The sequence below is a fragment of the Lissotriton vulgaris genome, chromosome 2_1 (genome assembly GCF_964263255.1).
Source record: "Lissotriton vulgaris chromosome 2_1, aLisVul1.2, whole genome shotgun sequence".
Lineage (NCBI taxonomy): Eukaryota > Metazoa > Chordata > Amphibia > Caudata > Salamandridae > Lissotriton > Lissotriton vulgaris.
The window spans coordinates 764,008,745-764,026,071 of record NC_141687.1 but is presented as its reverse complement, the minus strand read 5'-3'; the positions used below and the strand labels follow the sequence as shown (position 1 = coordinate 764,026,071).

General features: G+C 50.7%; 1 protein-coding gene across 1 annotated transcript in view; it reads right to left on the bottom strand.

Moving 5' to 3' along the window:
* PPIG (peptidylprolyl isomerase G) overlaps window positions 1-17,327 on the bottom strand; it is a 411,062-nt gene that overhangs the window by 264,672 nt on the left and 129,063 nt on the right. The window contains exon 6 of the mRNA XM_086956077.1: window positions 11,964-12,051. Coding sequence (XP_086812203.1) covers window positions 11,964-12,051 — 88 coding nt within the window. The remainder of the gene's footprint in view (window positions 1-11,963; window positions 12,052-17,327) is intronic.

The window sequence follows — 17,327 nt, the reverse complement described above, 5'->3', positions numbered from 1 at the left end:
CTGGGGGTCGGCGCCGGTGAGGTCGCAAGGTCGACCGGCGACGACCAGGATCCGGCAGGGCCCTTCGGCGTCGGGACCGAAGTCGCCGACGGCACTTGGGACGGAGCACCCGACTGCGCCGGGGCCGAAGCACCCGGCCCGCGTGGGGACCCATTCGGGGCCGCTTGGCCCAAAGGCGCCGCGGAACCCGACGGAGGAGTGAGTGTCCTCATGGGCGCGAGGAAAGCCTCGATCTCCTCCGGCGTCGTGTCTGCCCAGGGACCTGTGGGTATGGAGCAGGCCGCGACTCCGATGGAGCCGCAGGGGCGGTGTCGCCCGAACCCGCAGCCGCGTCGCGCGAGCGTAGGAGGAGGAGTCCGAAGAGCGATGACACCTCTTCGACTTCTTGTGCCTCTTACCTGAGGACTTCGAGCCCGAAGACTGGTGACGACTCCCGGAGCTATGATGACTCCCACCCGCGACAGGTCCCTCGACCTCCTCGCAGACCGGGACCTCAAGCGGCACGGGGCCGACTGCCGGAGTTCGAGTCGCTTGAGGGACTGGTCCCGTCTAGCCTTAGACGTCAGGGCCTGGCAGTCGGAGCAGGACTTGTCGTCGTGGTCGGGCCCAGACAGTGAAGGCACCTGCGATGGGGGTCGGTAACCGACATCAGTCGGTTGCAGTCAAAGCAGGGTTTGAACCCGGGCATCCCTACCGGCACCGTCGGAGTAAATCGACTCGAAAAACAGATCAAAAAGATCCAAAAAATGTAGTCAAAAATTGACTAAAGGGTACCACTTTCTCCGGACCTGCGCTTGCTGGTGCAGAAAAAAGAAGAACTAACGTCAGCGGGTGGCGTCTAAGTACTCCGGCGACGTTATCCCGGTGCCAACGACGGACGTGGAGCCGCAGACGTCTACCAACGCGCAAGGGTACTTCTACGCAAAAGTTTCCGGATCCAGTCTGACGCCTGGGGATATTCTAAGGTAAGGAATCTAATACTAACCTGTTTCTTTCGTATGTTTTTTTTTGTAGCTATGGCAGATTTAAGGATCAACATTGCTTCTGCTTGGTTAGACCCTTTCCCCCCCACATTTCAGCAATGGCTGGCTCGACTTCTCTCTATATTTACGCTTGAGTAAGCGATGTATGAAAGGAAGGGAAGAAAGCGAAGAACCTGGGGCAGCAGGTCTGGGCACCCTTTATAAGGTGGAAGGCATCAGTCTAAGTAAGGTAAATAGGAGGGAGATAAGCTTGGCTGAAACTGTTCAAACATTATATGGAAATGCTTCTTTTCATTTTATTTCTCTACAAATGTTACATGTATATAATTCTCTGCTTATCCAAGTTTTTGCTGTTGAAATTATTTGATTTAGCATATTGTATCTGCTCCTGCTGCTTTCTCTTTTGTTTTAGCCTGTGCTTTTGATGCTTTGTTGAGATGATTTGTGCTGATGTCTTGGGAGAAAATATCAAAAAATGCTAATAAAGAATTGTTTAAAAAAAAAAAATGTGTACAAACTAATTGTGTAAAGAATGCATTTGGAGAATAGTCACCGGTCTTACACATGGACAATCAGGTGCTATAAAACAGTGACTTTTCTATATGAGCACCACCACAGTTTTTAACCTTGCCTCCTCTCCTACCAAATAAAGTTCTGTTGGGAAGTACTAGGAAGCAATTTAAATTCACCTCACTATTAGTTATCACGGACCACTACTGTTATCACCAGTTGGTCTACCTCCAGATGGAGGAAAGCATTTTGTCAAAAAAGACCCGATGGTGATGCTTTCACGTTTTATGATAAGCGGAGAATCAAGATATGCCGCTTTACTATCTCTGTACGTGAATGAGGGTTTTTAAGTTGGTCAACACAACTGACCCTGGTAATACAGGTACAACTGATCCTTGATTACCTATCTTTGTATGTAATACACCAAAACAAAGTACACTATGGAGAAAGTCGAGACGATCCTTATTTGCTAACAGAGCTTAAACTAATAATCCCTAATGTGCTCTTTTGTGGTAGTGTGGGCAAGCAGTTTACGCTTACCAGAGGCTAATGTTAATGCATTTGTTGAACACACAGAGTCAATAGATGAGACACGTGCTCAAGAAGAAACTAGAGATCAATTTAGAAAAATAACAAGTATTTTTATACTTCATAACTAGCAGCCCGTCCCGACGTTGTCCGGGGCAGAAGGGGGCTGGGGGCAGCACCGCTGCAGGAAACGCTCAGCAGAGTGGCCAGCAGCGGGAGCAGCAGGAGCATTGAGTCTGTGTCTGTTTTCCTTAGGGAACCCTTTGCGTGGCGTCGTGAAGGCTGTGACATATGTAATAGCAATAGGCGGGCCATGAATGTAGCGTTCCTACGTAACGTGTCTTGTTGATGGAAGCCGCGCCGTTGATGGAAACCGTGCCCCTTATTAGGCGTAGTTACAGAACTGATGCGCCGAGTGTGTCTGCCTGAAGTGAATACACATCAACTTCTACATTAATGGCATATGTGAATGTTTTTTCCGTTTACTTACACATGGCGACGTCCCTCAAACCCCGCCCACGCTGTTTATGTCACCTCCCTCAGTAAGTTACACCCGCCCACGCCCACTCTCTTTATGTGCCCACCTTCACTATTGCTTACTTCTATAGATGATTCAATGTTGCAGCGAGTTTGTCTTCATTCTGTGTTACTGAACTCGCGCTGTTTTGTGTGTGCCTGCTGCGCTCTGTGTGCCTAAAGCTCGCAGCCCCTGGAAGCGAGTGACGTTGTATGGGCCATGCCCCTCTGCCAATGTTGCCGCCCACAGGTTTAGTTTGACACACCCATGCTACTCCCTAATAGCAAAAGAATGCCCACAAGGAACTACTTTACCCTGAATATTGTTTTCACTTTGTAATGTATATGTTGCCCAAATGTATAGCCTATGTCCATCTCCTGGACCTCCCCTTTCCAACGCTGTATTGGGTGTTGTGATTGGTGGTGTACTTTTCGAGTTTACCTGGCTCAAAGGACACAGTTCTCTCTTTATAATAGTAGTATAGATTGGGTAAGCACTTTTCGGTTTATCAAGTTTTGCTGTAATGCTTTCCAATGGAGAAGGAAACGTATACTGCATACAGGTATTTGGAAACAAATCTCGAGGGTCCCCATTTGAACTTACGCTGCTAGAGGGCCAAGGTATAAAGTACCACTAGCAGTTCAAGTTTACCTGCCCTGGAACATCTAGGGGCAGACATGCTGACTGAGTTGGTAGCCTTTCGAGCTACACTGCGGGAAAGAGGGGGGGGGAATCTAAAGACAGGCGGCAGAGAGAGACTTGGGGACAGGTCCGGGAGCTCCCAACGGGGTCTCTGTTCGTGAAGGTCCAGGGAAAAAGGGAACACAGTCGGTTGTTGTGGACTCGGGTGGGGAGCTTGGGTGCAGAGGGTTTTGGTCGGCTGGGCCTGTGTGTCAAAGGCAACTACGATTCTTGATTAGGCCTGCAAATGGTACAGCTGGGTCACTCTCAGTGCTGGCCTCTGTGGTGCGGACGTACCTCTTCGGAAAGTTGGCCTATGCGGCGTTGAAGTCTTGACTGGACTCAAACAAGCTTTAGTTGTTGCTAGGGTTCCAGTACTCCAGGTATTTGGTTGGCCCAGTCATCTTCTCATTTGGTGGGGAGACGGATCTGACCTTTTGGAGCACAGTGACCTCTTCCTGGCTGCTGCGTCAGTGGACCCAATGAACAGCAATATGGTGAACAGGACATTGTGGTTGGTGCCTGCAGGCAAGTGGCTCCTCCACTCAAGGGAAATGCTGACGGCGTGGCGAAGTGCTGGCGGACCTGTGAGACTTGGAGGATGCATAGCTGCAGGACAAGTCGGTTTGTTGCAATTGTCGGGCAGGAGCAAGTAGGCATGTTTTGGCGACAAAGTACTCTAGTAGCCCGCAGTTCTTGCTTCTTTGGCTTGTCTCAGTCCTTCTTTTCTCTTCAGGCAAATCTGAGTTCCTGGTATCAGGGAGGCACATAAATACTCAATATAGGGGTGCTAAGAGAAGGGTAGTATCCAATGGGCTACTTACACTTGGGGTCACTACACCCACACATGAACACTACATGTGAGGAGTGGGCCTAACCCTGTCCCAGAATTCCTAATTCCACCAAAATCAAAATAGTGGAACCCTTTTTTGTGAAGCACATCAGGCAGTCCACCTTAGGGGTGTGACTGGCCTGGCAGTGCACCACGCCTCCTTGCATAGCTAATTACCCACCTCTCCTGGTGCCAGATGGGCCTCAGGGCAGGGGGCGCCATCTCTCACTTATTGTGGAAGGAGGGGGTTGCATATCAAAGGCAGCAGAGGCTTTGAAGTCTCTGGCCTTTGTGTGCAGATTCACTAGCTATCCTGCTGGAGGAGGTGTGAAGGAGTAGTTTCTGTCCTGTAACTCCAGTTCTGTAGTAGGGGTATCTCTGTTATAGTCATAATCTAGTGAATAGTCCCGCCCATGTGCGTGGACCCCGGCAATCAAAAATAATCTCTTAAGTTGTCAAAATAATGCAGAAACTGCAAAGACACTTAAGAGAGAATTTAAAGACAAATAATGCAGCCTATATCCACAGGCTACACTGTCCAGTACTTCAACTAGAAATTCCACCAAAATTCACCACACACAGCCCAGCCTGCTAGTTTCTACCATAGAGAAACCTGCCTCCCCCAGTCAAAGACTCAGGAATGATAGAGAGGAAGGTAGGGACAGACAAGCCCCATAGGCTGCCATTATGTGGCTTAAATAGGATACTGTGCCTTTAAGAGAACTTTCCAGACTTCTCCCAGTATCCCAGAATGCATAGCAGGTCCAACTTACTTTCAGTTCTTTTTGAAGGCGTATAAAACGCCAGACCTGCAGCATTGTTTACATGAAGAATTCTCCACCGGGGAGGAGGGAGGGCGCTTATGACTATAACAGAGATACCCCTACTACAGAACTGGAGTTACAGGACAGAAACTACTCCTTCTGTAGTAGGGGATCTCTGTGTATAGTCATAATCTAGTGAATAGAATGGCAAGCCCATCCCCACAACTAAGCGGCGGTGGAGAGTAAATACATAATGCCACTACTGTGCGAACAAATTCCGCAGCGAAGCCTGCCCAACCTGAGCGTCTGCCCTGGCGTCAGTGTCCAGGCAGTAATGCTTAGCAAAGGTATGAACCGACTTCCAAGTGGCTGCCTTGCAGATTTCAGCAATCGGCACGTACGGAGCAGAGCCGTCGTGGCAGCTTTGCCCCTGGTGGAATGAGCCTTAGGCTTACCTCCTAAGGTCTTATTAGCCTTCTGATAACACAATTGTATGCAGGACACAATCCACCTAGAGATGGACTGCTTAGAGATCGCAAGACCTGTCCTGACCGATCCATAATTGATAAACAACTGATCAGACCTACGAATATCTTTGGTTTTATCCAGATAAAATTTCAACACCCTCCTAACATCCAGAGAATGGAGAGACCTCTCCGCTGGGGATGAAGGGTTCTGAAAGAACGTAGGTAAAGTTATAGTCTGGTTGACATGAAAATCAGAAATAACCTTGGGAAGAAATTTAGGGTGAGTACGCATAACAACCTTAGCAGCATGAAATACAGTATAAGGTTCATTACAACACAACGCCTGAATTTCACTCACCCTGCGGGCCGATGTAATGGCCACGAGGAACGCCGCCTTCCAGGACAGGTGCTGCAACGAAGCCTTATGAATAGGTTCAAAAGGTTCCTTCATCAATCTGGACAGCACCACATTCAATTCCCATGAAGGCGAGGGAAGCCTGACAGGAGGGAATACTTTCTTCAATCCTTCCAGAAAATCTTTGATCACAGGGATCTGGAAAAATGAAGTCTGTGAAGGGCATTTCCTGTAGGCAGTCAATGCAGCCAGATGAACCTTAATGGAATGCACATTAAGGCCAGACTGCGCCAAATGTAAAAGGTAAGGAAGGATAACATCCTCCTTACAGGTCGTAGGATCATAGTTCTTAGACTGGCACCAAATACAAAACCTCTTCCACTTGTAAGCATATGAAGTCCTAGTGGAAGGTCTCTTGGACTCCTTCAGAATGTCCATGCAATCATCGGGCAGATTAAGATGGCCATACTGCACTATCTCAGGAGCCATGCCGCCAAACTCAAAGACGAGAGGTTGGGGTGTAACATCCGTCCCCCGACCTTCGTGAGAAGGTCCGGCCTGCACGGCAACCGAATGTGAGGAAGGAGAGACCGGTGAAGTAGGTCCGTGAACCACCACTGCCTGGGCCACTCCGGGGCAATGAGTATCATCCGAGCCCTGGACCGGGCCAGCTTGATGAGCACCGCCGGAATCAGGGGAATGGGAGGAAAGGCGTACAGAAAGTTGTTCGTCCAGTCGACCCATAACGCATTCCCCAGCGTCCCTTGCTGGAAGTACCTGGAGGCGAAGTCTCTGCACTTGCTGTTTTCGGCGGTGGCGAACAAATCTATGTCTGGAGTTCCCCACCTTGCGAAGACTTCTCCTAGTACTTCGTCGTTTATGACCCATTCGTGGTTTTCCTGAAGCAGTCTGCTCAGTGCGTCTGCCTGAACATTCTGCACACCTGGTAGATGGGTGGCCGTTATCGTCAGTCCTCTGGCCAGGAGCCAGTGCCAGATCGTCTGCGCCTCCTGTGACAGAGTGCGTGATCTCGACCCCCCTGCTTGTTGAGGTAATACATCGTGGTGGTATTGTCCGTCTGTACAAGCAGAGAGTTGGTCCGGAAGGACGGAAGAAAGGCCTTCAGCGCCAAGTGAACAGCTCTGAGTTCCAGGAAATTGATGTGATATGTGGCCTCCATCGGTGACCAAGTGCCTTGAATCTGCAGAGTCCCGGAGTGCGCTCCCCATCCCAGAAGAGACGCATCCGTCACGACAGTCTGCGTGGGAATGTCCTTGTGAAAGGGAACCCCCCTGAGGAGATTCTCCGCCGAACACCACCACTTCAGGGACTGAAGAGCATGCAGCGATAGGCGAATCTTGTCGTCCCAAGATCCTTTCCTCTGATCCCACTGGTCCTCCAAGCACTCCTGCAACGGTCTCATGTGCAGCCGTGCGTGTGGCGTCAGGAAGATACAAGAGGCCATCGATCCCAGTAGAGAAGACACCGTCCTCACTGTTGTAGATGGAGTCGTCATAAGAGCCTGAGCCTTCCGAAGGAGTGATAATCGTCGCTCTTCCGAAGGAGACACGCTTGCTGACAGCGTATTGATGGAGGCTCCCAAGTACTGTATGCATTGAACCGGAGTCGGGACAGACTTGGCCATGTTGATGTGCAACCCCAGCTTGTTCAAGAGAACGCACGTCTTCTGGAAGTGTGCTCGCGCTTCCGAGAAGGAGGATGCCTTGATCAGCCAGTCGTCCAAGTAAGGGTAGACGAACACCTTGTTCTTCCTCAGGTGTGCCGCTACCACCGCCATGCACTTCGAGAATGTCCTTGGCGCAGACTTCAGTCCGAATGGGAGTACTGTGTATTGATAGTGATTGGTGCCGACTTGGAACCGCAGGAACTTCCTGTGTTTGTGTGCAATGGGCACATGGAAGTAAGCATCCTGTAGGTCTATAGCGCAAAGCCAGTCTCCCTGTTGCAACTGAGGGTAGATCTGGTGCAACGACAGCATGCGGAACTTTTCTCTGCGAATCCACTTGTTTGCCTGTCGCAAATCCAGAATGGGCCTGAACTCGTTCTTGTCCTTCTTGCGAACCAGAAAGAACCGGGAGTACAGACCTCTTCCTCTCTGAGACAGAGGCACGTCTTCTATCGCCCTTTTCCGTAACAGGATATCCGCTTCCGCCTGAAGCTCGCGCAGCTGAAACTGCGAGCTGACCGGGGGAATCGCTGGAGGAGGGTTGGTGAACTGAAGACTGTATCCATTGCAAACAATATTCAGCACCCACTTGTCCTGAGTAATTTTTCTCCACTCTGCCAGAAAAAGTTGGATGCTTCCCCCTACCGGAGTGGGTAACGGATCCGGGGGAAGTAAGTTCCTAGGGCCTAGACCCCGCCTGGCCCTTGGGCGCCGGAGCCGATTGCTGGCCTCCTCTGCCCTTCTGCCGCTTCTGGAACGGCTGCTGCTGTTGCGAGTGCCCCGAAGCCTGTCCCCGTCCTCGGCCTTGTCCTCCGAACCGCCGTTGGAAAGGGCGGTACTGCTTCTTGGTCTCCTTGGGCTTTTCCAGGCCCACAGCCGTCAGCGTTTCAGCCTCCGCCTTCATGCGGGCCATTTCATCATCTGCGTGCTTCCCGAAGAGGGTCTCCCCGGAAAACGGCAGATTGGCCACCCTCTGCTGTGCGTCCGGTTTCAGGGACGTCAGCCGGAGCCATGCGTGGCGCCGTTGGTTGATCCCGTGGCAGAACCCGTGAGCAGCCAACAGGGAAGATTCCGCAGCCGCGCTGATTATCTGGTTGGCCACCAGCATCCCCTCACTCAGGACTTCCATGAAGTCTTCACGCTGCTCCCGAGGTAAATGCTCCGCAAAGCGCTCGAGGGAGTCCCAGAGGGCGCGGTCGTAACGCCCCAACAGAGCCGTGGCACTCGCCGCCTTCATGGATGTCGCGGAAGTCCCACAGATTTTTCGCCCCGCCGAGTCCATCCACCGAGATTCCTTGTCCGGGGGAACCGTGGAGGTCGGAGTGGTGGCATGCTGCTTGCGGGCCGCCGTGACGATGACGGAGTCAGGCGGAGGCTCCGCTCTCAAAAAGGCCGGATCCGAGTCGGGAGCCCGGTACTTCTTTAGTAGTCTGGACGGGCCGCTCTCGTCACCGCCGGGGTGAGAAACAGCGCCATAGCCGGTTCTTCCAGGCCCGGCACCAAGGGCAGAAGGGGACGAGACATGTGCCTCTGATGCAGAGTCTCGAAAATGACGGACGTCTTCGGAGTAGGCACTGTCAGTGTAATGCCTAGCTTCGCCGCGCCCCTCAACAGGACGTCCTGAAAGGCAACCAGGTCATCTATCGGGGACACTCTGGTGTCCGGCGACACCGATAGCGTAGGTGAATAGTCCCTGGTCCCAGATGATCTCGTGCGAGAGCGAGATTCGCGCCTCCTATGGCGGTGTCTCGACTTCGTGGAAGATCTGGGCCTAGAGCGAGAACGAGACCTGCCAGCTCTAGGGCGCTCCTTCGGTTTGCGAGGAGGGGTCTTCCGTGGTTCCTCACGGGGCCTCTTCGGATCCTCCCGGGGCTTCGGTTTCGGGGTCCCCTTGGGAGGAGCAGGCAGGGACGGCAGTGAAGTGGACCTCGGCGGAGGAACCACCGGCTGCGGGGTGGGCCCATGCGGAGGGACCGGAGGTGGAGCAGGATCCCCCGCAGGAAGTGGTGGCAAAGGCGGAGGGTCCTCCTTAGGTACGGGTGGAGGAGTAGGAGTCCTGGGTCGAGACGGAGTGTACACTTCCGAGTACACCGAGCCCGGTGACCCTATAGGGGACGGGTGAGGAGATCCATCCCCATCCGCAGGCGACCGCTTCCTCTTGCGTCCACTGGAAGTGGCGTGACTCCTGGGGCTAAAGCCCCCTCTGTGTCGTTTTGGAGAGGGTGACCTACTCCTCGACGCTGACCGTTGTCTGCTGGACGCAGAACGACGCTTCTCCGGCGTCGAATGGCGTTTCCTGGACTCCGGCGTCGAACGTCGTCCCCTCGACGTCGACCCTTCCATCCTCGGCGTCGAACGTCGACTCCTCGACGTCGATCTCCTCTTGCGCGACCTCTCACGTCGCCCTCTCGACGTCGGACGGTCCACCCTCGACGTCGACCGCCGTCGTCGTCTTGATGTCCTCGACGTCGACCGCCGTCGTCGTCTTGATGTCCTCGACGTCGAGGAGCCCCTCGACGTCGATCGGCGGTGTCGCCTCGACGACGACAGACGGTGTCGCCTCGACGGCGAGCGTCGGTGCCGCTTCGACGGCGAGCGTCGATACACGTCCATGCGCCTTCGGCGTCGGTATAAAGACCTCGACGAAGACGATGACGTCGACGGCGGCTTAGACGTCGGCTTCTCCTTCGCCGTCGAGCCATCGCGCCGTCTCGACCCGGAGCCCCGGGGAGACGGGGAGCACGCCGTCGTCATCCCTCTCGACGCCGTTGTCGAAGCCCTCGACGTCGACGGAGAATGGGATCGTTGGGTGGACTTCCTGCCCCCGGGGAGCCCCCCAGGGGCCTCAGCAGAGGCAGAGGGATCCCTCCCAGGCTGCCCAGACCCACCTGCAGCGCGTTGACGCCTATCCTCCAGGCCAGCCAGCCTGATCTTCAATCTGTCCCTGAGGGTCCTAGCAGAAAGTTGCTGGCAGATAACACACTCCTCAGGGCCATGATCTTCTGGAAGGCACACGATGCAGACATCATGGGGGTCGCTTTTGGCCTTCTTCCTCTCACATGCTGGGCACTTAACAAAAAGGCCAGGCATTTCGGAGCCCCAAAACGCCTAAAAAACAGCACAAAAGTGAGAAGAGAACACCAAGCAGTAACTGCAACACTTTTAAAAGTCAAAAGTGCAAAAACGAATACAATAAACCCTTGAAAAAGGGAGAGCTCAATGCCAGGGTCCTGTAAGCAGGAGCCGGAAAAAAGAACTGAAAGTAAGTTGGACCTGCTATGCATTCTGGGATACTGGGAGAAGTCTGGAAAGTTCTCTTAAAGGCACAGTATCCTATTTAAGCCACATAATGGCAGCCTATGGGGCTTGTCTGTCCCTACCTTCCTCTCTATCATTCCTGAGTCTTTGACTGGGGGAGGCAGGTTTCTCTATGGTAGAAACTAGCAGGCTGGGCTGTGTGTGGTGAATTTTGGTGGAATTTCTAGTTGAAGTACTGGACAGTGTAGCCTGTGGATATAGGCTGCATTATTTGTCTTTAAATTCTCTCTTAAGTGTCTTTGCAGTTTCTGCATTATTTTGACAACTTAAGAGATTATTTTTGATTGCCGGGGTCCACGCACATGGGCGGGACTATTCACTAGATTATGACTATACACAGAGATCCCCTACTACAGAACACCGCCTGCCAAAGCAAGCATTGTTTCTAACCTCTGAGAGCGCTGGCTCTGACCTCCAGTGGGTCAGAAACCCATCTGTGGTGGCAGACTGGACAATACCAATCAGCCAGCACACTAAGAGCCTGGAAGGTTTTCAGGGGGCACCTCTGAGGTGCCCTCTGGATGTACATCTTAATAAATACACTACTGGCATCAGTATAGATTTATTAAGACGAAATGTTGGATACCAAACATCGTGAGTTTCAGTGAAGCCATCATGTAGCTGAAGCACTAGTAATGACTAGTGCCTAGTACATATGCTTAAGATGGATTCCCTACTCACTTGTACTATCTAGCAATTGAACTAGACCGCACGGGTGCAAATCTCATCATGCAGATGTGTCCTCACATGTAATATATTGCAATCTGCCTTAGGGCTAGAAGGCCTGCTATGGAGTGACTTACATATATTGCATGCAGTGTCTGGGGGCATGGCACACAGTGTGAGTGCCAGGTCGTGCATTCGCATTTCTGGGCACAATTTCACGCAACTTGAATTGGCAGTTTGCATGAGATTGGTGATGGGTCGCTTTGGGTGGCACAATACAAGCTGTAGTCCTTTGGGACCCTCTTTAGTACCCATACCCTAGCTACCAGGAGTACCATTTACTAGGAACTTACAGTGGTGCTAAAGGTCCGGGCAACTGGGAAACAATTGGACAGTTACCTTGTTTTAGGGAAGGAGTACTGGCATTGGGGTCCTGTTTAGCAGGAATCTAGAGCTCTTCAGTCAAAATTGCATCAAATACCAAGCAAAACGTGGTGGTGACCATGTCAAAAAGGGTCACTTACCTACAAAGGTGCTCACACACCAGAATCGGATACTACAATAAATAACAAAGCAGCAAGATAATGTACATATAATAATCCCCGATCCAATCTAGAAAAACAATAAAAAAACTTTTTAGGTCAACAACACTTACATGAAGAATTGTGAACCATTTGTGTCCTTCCCTCTGTTGGCCATTGAAAGTAGAAATTCTTTGTTGTGCTTAACAGAAAAGCTTTCATCTAGAAAATTGGAGGTAAACATCATTAAACATATTCAATTCAGTGATACAGCACCTTAAATACAAAATGTAAAATTCACTTCATGTATGTAGATAGCCTTCAGCTTGGTAAGAAGAACAGTTGACAACTCCTTCTTTGAACTTATGGATAAATAATGCATTTGGTTGAAAACGTGAATCATAGTTTGCACTCTAATTTTCGGTTGTTTCATGGATACCATATGTATTATATTGGACCTAATTTGTATTTGTTCTTCACATTCACATTTAAGATACCCCCTCCACCAAGCCGCTCATTTGTCTCAACTATTTTGTTAAAGATCATTTGGTCGGATAGATGCTCAACTTGTTAGTTGTAAAATGCTTTTACTTCCATGTGACTAAAGGTACATTCAGGGGCACAGCTATCATTGTTGCACCAGGTCCAGCCCTGAGTAGCCCACGGAAACAAGATAATTGCAGTAAAAATACCTCAACAGTCAAAAGGGTCATTTTCCTTGATCATGGCATCCTTGCTGTATTACTGAATATATTATGATACGCCATGAAAAAATTATGATAGGCCTTAAAAGCGCAACAGCCCACAATATTAATAAACCTTATCAGGAAACAAAAACAACAATGAGTGGCAAAAGTTATCAACTGACACTCACTTCACTCAAGCCCTCAACAATGTAGTACTATTTTCCACAAGGAAGGGAAATGCAGCACTAGAGGTAAATCCTATCACAAGGTAAATGTCTTCTATTTTTTTCGGTTACCTTTTGGATTAGGGTACCGTAATATTTTTAGGTCTCACCAACATAGCGCACGTGCTGTGCAACATCGTTTACCATTCAGCTCTCTTGCAACTTGCTCACAGCATACCATTATTTGTTGTCACTTTTATTTGCAGTCTTTCGAATGCTTAGTTCTCTACTTCCCCTTCCTTTTTGTGTTATCTCCTCAGTGGAGTATGGTCTAAGTACATAGGTTCATCCTCATCTTTGTTCTTCCTTGTAGTTTGCAACACACTCATTTTTTTATTTTAGTATAAAATCTTTTTATTGAAAGAATGTAGCACACACACAAGTCAGTAGCATCAAGTGCCGCCATCACATCAGTTCTATAGCACAATGACAAGAGGGAAAAATAGCTCATCAAAGCCCACGGTGTCAGTGAGAATTTCGAGCTGAGGCCAAATAGTCGGTGCTAACATCATAACCTTGACCGAACGAAGAACAAAAGGAAAATTAACGCAAAGCCTACCCCCTCCTCCTCCACCCGTGTTCCAGCTTGGTAAGAAGAACAGTTGACAACTCCTTCTTTGAACTTCTGGATAAATAATGCATTTGGTTGAAAACGTGAATCATAGTTTGCCACCCATGTCACCCATATTGCAACTTTCATTCCTTCCCCGAATGCTCAGAATGAGAAAAGCGTAGCAGCCGGAGGTAGCGAGGACAGGTGACCTCATGGAATTCCGAGGCCAGTAGAGACAAGAAGGGTTGCCATAGCTCCTCATACTTGGAACCCTCCCCCGCTAGGGTCAGTGAAAGCTTCTCCATCCCAAGCACATGCCATAGGCGGTGAAGCCAGCCTTTGAATGTAGGGATGCGGTCGGTCCGCCAGAGTGCCACTGAGTTTTTCCATGTGTGCTCCCCATTCCTTTTGGGATGTGTCCGTGGTGATGGTCACTGTTGGTGTTGGTGGTGTTAGAAGCTTCTCCGTTGTTATGTTTCCTTTGTTCCACCATGATATCTTCTCGTGCACTGCGTGCGTTACAACCACTAGGTCCTCCCAACACCCTGTCGATTGTGACCATTGGTCCTGCAGCCACTCCTGGAGTGGTCTCATGTGTAGTCGTACATTTGGTACTATGTGGATGCATGAGGCCATCATGCTCATCATTTTGCTCACCGTCCTCACTGTCAGAGCTTGCCCCTTCTGGTAGAGGCGCGCCTCCTTCAACAGTGCCATCGTTCTCTTCTCGCTGGGGGACACCTTCCCCTGCACAGTGGTGATTTTTGCCCCCAGAAATATCTTGACCTGTTCGGGGTTTATTGAGGATTTCTTCTAGTGGATGGAGCAACCCAGGCCCATCAGTGTGTCTGTCACTATTTGTGCGTGCTGTTTGCACGTGTTGTATGACTTGCCTTTATTAGCCAGTCGTCTAGGTAAGGGTATACGTGCATCCCTTCCCTCCTTAAGTGCGCTGCGACTGCTGCCAGACACTTTGTGAATACCCTCGGTGCTGATTTTAGTCCGAAGGCCAATGCTGTGAATTGATAGTGATCTGAGTGGATTGCAAAACGTAGCAGATGTCTGTGCCGTCTGTTCATTGGGATGTGCAGGTAGGCATCTTTTAGGTCTATGGTGACCATGAAGTCCCCTGTTTGTATCTGTGGAAGTACTTCTTGCAGGGATGCCATTTGGAACTTTGGTGTCTTTATGAATTTGTTGAGGAACCTTAGGTCCAGGATGGGTCTCATTGTTTCGTCTACCTTGGGTACTAGGAAGTACATAGAGTACACCCCCTTGTTCCTTTCCATGGGAGGTACAGGCTCGATAGCTTCCTTTAGTAGGAGTTCCTCTGCCACCCTCTGAAGAAGCTCTAGTTCCTTCTTTGCTAGTGCTCTTTTCTTTGGTTTTCTGCTTGGTGGTGTCTTTTCTAACTCTATGCACTACCGGTACTGTATTGTGTTGTTGATCCATTTGTCTGTTGTAATCTTCTCCACTCCTGGAAAAAACGTTTTAATCTTCCTCCCACTGGTGTTACGTGCTCGTGGTCTTTCGGTGCGGGACACTCCTGTTTTTTGTTTTTGTGCTCCACCCTTGGAGTTTTTTGTAGGGTGTGCACTATCAATGTGGCCGAGTCACTTGGAGGTGGTTTGCAGTCCACCCCTCCTGTTTCCACGTCCACTCGCCCTCCCACGAAAGGACTGGCCCCTATGTTGGTATTGCCACTGCTGTTTTTGCTGGCCTTGTTGCGTATGGGTGTCGCTTTGGTGGGAATGTTGGAAGAACTGATGCAACGTTCCCGGTTGGTTTCCACCTCTCCTGTGTGGTCTCCGTGACGGTATCCCTCTCTTCGCTCCCCTGAATTGCAAGGCCCCCATGGATCTTGCGGTGTCATTATCCTTTTTGAGTTGTGAGAGCTTGTCGTCCACTGGTGCTCCGAACTGTGTTTCACCGTTGAACGGAGTGTTCAGGATGTTGTGTTGCACCTCCGGTTTAAAGCCTGATATTCTGAGCCAGGCTTGTCTTCTTTCTGTGATGCCCACCGTCCCCTGTATGTAGGGTGGGTCCTTTGAGGAGTGCTTGTATTTTTTCTCCGTCCTTGACGTGACGGGTTTACAAGTAGCAGGCTCCTTGAATGCCTCTCTTCCTTGCCCTTTGATGCTTTCAAGCATTGGTAGGTACTGGCTCCTAGTGTGCATTGTGAGTAGTGTTTCTACTAGGAAATCCCCTTTTGGCACCTCCTCCTCGAGCTTGACTCTGAACGCTGTTACTGCGTTCTTGATGCATCCATTGTAAAGTCCAATGTCGTCCGGCGGCGAGAGCCTCGCTGGATATGTGTCCACTCCCTCTTCTGGACTCTCAGCTTCGATGTCCTGCCACTCTACCTCCTGTGCATCCTAGTATGTCGACTCTTGGTACACCCTCTGGTCGTCATCTCCCTCATCTTCGTAATAGGGGGTATCATCTTCCTGATATGCCAGATCTTCCAAGCTCTCAGACGCTGGTTCTACCTCGAATTCTTCCTCGACCAAATGTACTACTGGTGACTTGGGCCTCGAAGGAATTGTGTAAGATTTCATTTTTTCTTCGAAATCTTTCTTTCGCTGCAGGATGTTCTCCATATCTGCTTCGAGTCTCCTCTTCTTTCTTTCCATCTCCGCCGCCTGGTCGGCGTCGAGTGGTTGTGCCACTCTCTTTGGCGCGCTAGATGGCGTAGAGATGGTTTTCGGCGTAGAGACTGGTTTCGGCGGCGAGACGGTTTTCGGCGTCGAGACTGGTCTTGCGTTTCTCATCGTCGACTTCGAAGATGTTTTCGGAGTCGAGCGCTCCTTTTCTTGGATGCTTTTCGACGACTTTGGTTGGTCGCCGTCCCTCGGCGCCAGGGAGTCCTTCTGTGAGGATCCGCTGGGCCTGGATGTTGCTGTGGACGACGAAGTTCTTGGCGTCGGCGCTTTCTGGGTCTTGCCCTAGTTTTTTTCGAGAGTCTTGGGTAGACTGTTGAGAGTCTTTAGGGCCTTTTTGGGGCGTTGAGTCTCCTACCTTTTCTGTAGTCTTCTTATTATCGGTCTCTGCGACCGTGTAGCCGATGTCTTCTTCGGCGGCGTAATCCTCCTCGTCGGTCGAGAGTCCCAGGTCTTGAAGGGACGGTGGTTGGCCCTTGCCCTGCATGGTGGAGTTTGCTGTTCTTTGCCTCTCTCTCACACGAAGGGTCTTCGGTGTGAATGCGGAGCAGGCGTTGCAGTCCTTGTTTTCGTGGTCGACCGGCAGGAAGAGGTTACAGACTGGGTGTTGGTCCTTCTGCGCGTACTTATGATGGCAGTTGCGGCAGAATTTGAATGGTGTGTTGTCCATGTCTTGCGTTCAGGGGGCCCCCTGATTGCGCATTCTCCTCTGGACGTCGAATTGTGTTGACATTTTTTCTTTCTTCGTCGTCCTTTCGATGGTGAAGTCTTCTCCAATGTTTTTCTCTCCAAAAACCCGAGTCTTGCTTCTTCTCTCCTAATCTCTGGAGCCCTCTCGGGAACGATCCAGACCCAACGGCGGAAAAAAGAATGTGAAGATGGCGCCCAAGGGTGGGAGCTTCCGCAGGAAGCATGCCGACGTCACAGGAAGGACACCAAAAGGTGGGATGTCGACGCCCACCTGGGCTACGGAAAAAAAAAAAAAAAGACTACGATTCCAGACCCAACCACTAGACCGCGGAATAATGCACAGCATAGTGAATACAGAAAGACTCACGCTGCAAAACTACTGAAAGCTCCAGGAACGTTGTGTACCATGGCTGCCTCGCCCATGTGGGAGCAACTAGGATTAGCGTGAGTGACTGTTGCCGCAGTTTGCGTGCCACCAGCGGAATCAGTGGTGCTGGGGGAAAAGAGTACGCAAATCTGCCGGACCAGTTCATCCATATTGCATTGCCCTGTGAGAATGGATGTGGGAACCTGGTGGCAAAGTACCGGCATTTCGAGTTTTCTTTTGTGGCAAACAGGTCTATTTCTGGGTGACCCCACTCGTTGAAGAATGGCTGGAGAACTTGGGGGTGAATCTCCCATTTGT